Source organism: Nicotiana tabacum, chromosome 15 (genome assembly GCF_000715075.1).
Source record: "Nicotiana tabacum cultivar K326 chromosome 15, ASM71507v2, whole genome shotgun sequence".
Taxonomy (NCBI): Eukaryota; Viridiplantae; Streptophyta; class Magnoliopsida; order Solanales; family Solanaceae; genus Nicotiana; species Nicotiana tabacum.
Window position 1 is genome coordinate 96,726,682 of NC_134094.1, and position 4,360 is coordinate 96,731,041.

At 34.2% G+C, this 4,360-nt stretch overlaps 1 protein-coding gene across 1 annotated transcript; it reads left to right on the top strand.

The window, feature by feature from the left end:
- Nucleotides 1-1,916: 1,916 nt before the first annotated feature.
- Nucleotides 1,917-3,730, top strand: LOC107772069 (protein RADIALIS-like 5). Its single transcript, XM_016591551.2, has 2 exons — nucleotides 1,917-2,317; nucleotides 3,486-3,730. The coding sequence occupies exons 1-2, from the start codon at nucleotides 2,076-2,078 to the stop codon at nucleotides 3,511-3,513; spliced, it is 270 nt and encodes an 89-aa protein (XP_016447037.1). The 5' UTR covers nucleotides 1,917-2,075; the 3' UTR covers nucleotides 3,514-3,730.
- Nucleotides 3,731-4,360: the final 630 nt, after the last annotated feature.

A 4,360-nucleotide genomic window follows, 5' to 3' on the forward strand; every position in this document is an offset into this window, starting at 1 on the left:
TTTCTTCTTCCTATTTCCATTATCGATTATGAATTCTTGTATTGTAATTTTGCATACTATTATGAATAGCTAATTTGTTATCTAGGATTTTGATGGAACCTTTTGTAGGATGAATTCTTATTACGTTTTCATATAATTGAGCCGTTGGATTTCTCTACTTGTTCAATTACATATTTAATTATTGTTGTTGATTGAATGGCCATCAATTGAATGTGCCTATTTAGTGTGTATTACTAGAGAGAAGGTACATATTTAGGTAGTTGTCGAACAACATCACTCCTGACGTATGCGGGAGATCAATATGGAGGATTTAAAAGCGGGATTAAAGATAACGAAACCTTGGTGTGATCGTAGTGAGCGGTGAATTAGTGTCAGCTAGCGTAATTCGAGAGAATACGTATAGTGAATTGTGGTGGTTGCTCGAGAGAGAGCTACGACACCCAAAGTACTCACGATCGGTAGAGAATACTTGAGCGAAATTATAAAAGACGTAGGGGGAAGGATTTTGACAATTGGAAAAATCATAACTCGAGACCTCCTTAATCTTTTCTCCAACCCCTAGTATCTTTAATTGTTAATCTACTACTTTAATTTGTTAGTTATATATAAGAATCTTAATATTTATAATTTAGAAATTGTTCAAACTTGTATTCCTAGTGAAAGTGAAGAGTTGTAGCTGAACCTTAGTTCTCTGTGGGATTTGACTCCGAACTTTTAGACCGGATTATATTTGCAACGACCACTTATCCTTGTTAGGACTAGAGTTGGGCGTGATCAAACTCTAACGATTATTTAATAGACAACGAGTGGAGTGCATAAGCCCCTTAAGAGATAGAAGTGCATACTAAATTGAGGAACTACCGATTTGGCGATCACAGATCATGTGTTGATAATATCAGTGGTGGTTCATTATTTTGATAAATTTTTGGACTTTATATTCATAATGATGTGATGCTTGCCTTTGGCACTCCGAAGAAATAAATCTTGGTTGGGCCTACATTTACTTGTCATTTATGAGAGAGTATTAATCTAATGTTCAAAAATCAAAATAAACAACACTAGTTCTAAACATTGTACCCAATTGTCAAAAAAGGAGCTACAAGTGAAGGGTAATACATGGTATTCCAACTTGATGTGGATAACAAGCAACATTTTCTAACCATAAAGATGGCCGCAAAATCTGGATGGATTTTCTAATAGACTATGATTTAATTGATGTAGCGCGTAAATCTTAGCTATTAGAATTAGAATTAGAATTAGAATTAGGGAAATCTAATCCTCTCCAGCTAGGTGATCCACTTGCTGATAGTATAATTAAAAATGCAAGACCAGGGACTTTACAAGAATTAAATTTAAAGTCTGTCTGTAGATACATTAATATTATCTTTTTTTCCCTCCACATCTTCCCATTAGCCTCATTTCAGATTGTGGCTCTTAAGACAAGAATCACATTAATGTGTAACTCCTCTCCAAGAAAATGAAAAGATATTCCCCAACATATTTTTATTTCAGGAATTCGGTATTCTAAACTCATTGGACCAATCGAGAAACCAGGATTCCTAATACGGTGATTCAAAAAATACAATTATATATATATAGAAATAATTTTTATTTTTACGTTACATGCACAGTATAATTTTCGAACAAAAGAGATTCCATCGAACCTTCGCCACTGGTTGGACCGACTAATTCGAATTCGCACCAAATAGGCCAACTAAGAGTGTAAAACTCCCTACCAAGAATTTTTATTCCCAAAGGTCGAATGCAAGACTTTTAATTTAGGGAGAAGGAATCTCAACCATTCCACCAAAACCCCATATGTTATTCGCCAACTTGCTACACCCCAACACCTTCTGCTCCTCCAGTTTATAAGTAACCTAGCTTAGCAATCTCTTGTCAATACAATCCTCTTGGCTTAATCCTATTCTTTCTACTGAGGCAAATTAAATCTTCACTTTCCTCCAAAACTTGTTCTCCTTGTCTGGGTTACAATCTTTCATTGCACTCATCCTCTAGCCATATTCTTGATCACAAGTCACTACATAAATTATTAGCTCAAATAATATTATTCTGCAATGGCTACTTGGACAGCAAAACAGAACAAGAAATTCGAGGAGGCATTGGCTTTATATGACAAAGACACTTCTGATCGCTGGAATAATATTGCAAGGTGTGTAGGTGGAAAATCAGCAGAGGAAGTGAGAAGGCATTATGAACTGCTTGTAAAGGATATCATGCAGATAGAAAATGATCAAGTACCTTTGCCCAATTACAGAACTGCTGGAAGCGATGGCAGAGGTTATGCTAATGAACAAAGGTATAGTACTATAACTCATTGCTTTTCATACAAATTACCTATGTCGCTCAGACTCTTCAAAAATATGGTCGGTTGGGTCCTCCCAAAACTATACTTTTGGAGGATGCCATCATTTTTGGAGGGTCCGAGCAACATATTTTCATTTTGATACATATTTCCTATTTTTAAGGCTAAGTGTACTGTAGTATCCTCCTGCCAACGATGTTATTGTCTATCTGTTTCCTCCCCATGATAGAATTTACCTTATACACTGTTAATGTATCTTAACACATTGCAGTAGGTTATTACCTGCATTAATTTTGAATTTAATAATTCCTCATTATGATACGTTGTAGTAGGTTACTCGCATTATTTTTTAGTTTATTAATCCCTTATTATGGCAAAAGACGGTCAGGTAGAATTCTTTAGGTAACCTAATAGTGTTTTTGGCACTGTTTGTATGCTAACGGTTATGATACACTTGATAAACGGATAAATTTATGGAATTCTGAGGCTTTCTTTGTGGTGGGTTTTCTTGCCGACTAGGTTTAATTAAGGCAAGTGTATTCATAAGATTCCCTCCTAATAATATATAGATATACACACAAATTAGAAGACATATATTTTAAAAAATAAAAAAATACTTGAAACTACCAAATTGTTTGATTTTTACTATCTTAGGAAGCTGTGCATGTTGCTTATTTAAGCTCTTAAGCAACCCCACATGAAATCTAATCCTACTTGTTTAAGCTCCTAAGTAAACCACGTGAAATCTAATCCCACTTGTTTAACAGCACATGCATATTGTCCTACATCTTAACCTCTCATCACCTCATTATACTAAACAAAAGTTGTTTAACAATTGTACGTATCTTGTCTCGATAAGTATCATAACATACTTTATGAGTTCCTCACATTCTTTCATGGCTCTTCAGCAATCCCAAGTTTCTGCTCTAGCTAGCTATAAGATAGTTTAAGCATTCTATAAGCAATAATTGATACTAGTATACTACAATATCAATCTTGTACATACTCACAATGTAAAAAAAAACTTTACACTATCAATGTTACTAACCTCTTATAAGCATGTTGTCTGCCTTATTTAAGTTGTAGTTATTTTTTAAGTAATCGAATAGCAGAAAAAATCTTTTACATTACTCGTTTTTAATACTATTATTTTACTAAACAGGCTTATGAAGAATCTGAAGTTACAGTGAGAAGAAGATTACATTGATGCTCAATACCATCAGAGGATCAAGTATAATTTGTTTACATCTTCCCCTTCAGCTATCCTAGCCTAGTTTCTTGTATTACAAACTTTTTCTACTAACGTACTACTACTATTATTGTTCATCCATGTCTATTTTGCTTTGTAATAAATTAACATGTATGGGAATTAAACAATGTCTCCTTTTCTCTCTTTTTCTTTTGAAATTTTGCCTTTCGGGTGTCAAATAAAAAATTCATTTGGGTGACCTTAAGTTTCCCCGTGACCCTCCTGGCCGCGTGATACAATTTTTACCGTTACATCAAGGTTTCCATTTCTTGAGTGTCAAAAATGTGCGTCCACAAATATACATTCAAAAAGTACGTAGCTTAAAAAACAATGTCTTGAGGAGAAAAAAAAATTGTTTCTTTTCATGTTTGTGCTCCGCCTCCAAAGTCGGTCTATCTTTGTACAAATGTATAAGGCAAAATATTCTCAAATGATTTTATTTCTTTTTATTCTAAGTCTGGATCAACTCAAACCGAATGAAAAGGAAAGGGATAGTCAAATTGCAATACACTTTGTACGTTTGCTAGCAGACCACTTACGCTGACACTTCACTCCGATTACCAAGATTGAGGACGAGTAAATTGTAAAATTATTATAATCTAATCAGATTATCATTTGAATAGATCACATCCGAAAGTACTCCGTTGGCCGGGCGGATATAGCGTATACTCGACTAGTTCAATTGAATCCAAAAATAAATTAAATTACTGATGGGATGCGAAACATGACATCAATGCGCCTAATTTTCCATTTGACTTTCAAGTCGTAAAAGATATCATATGTAAAGA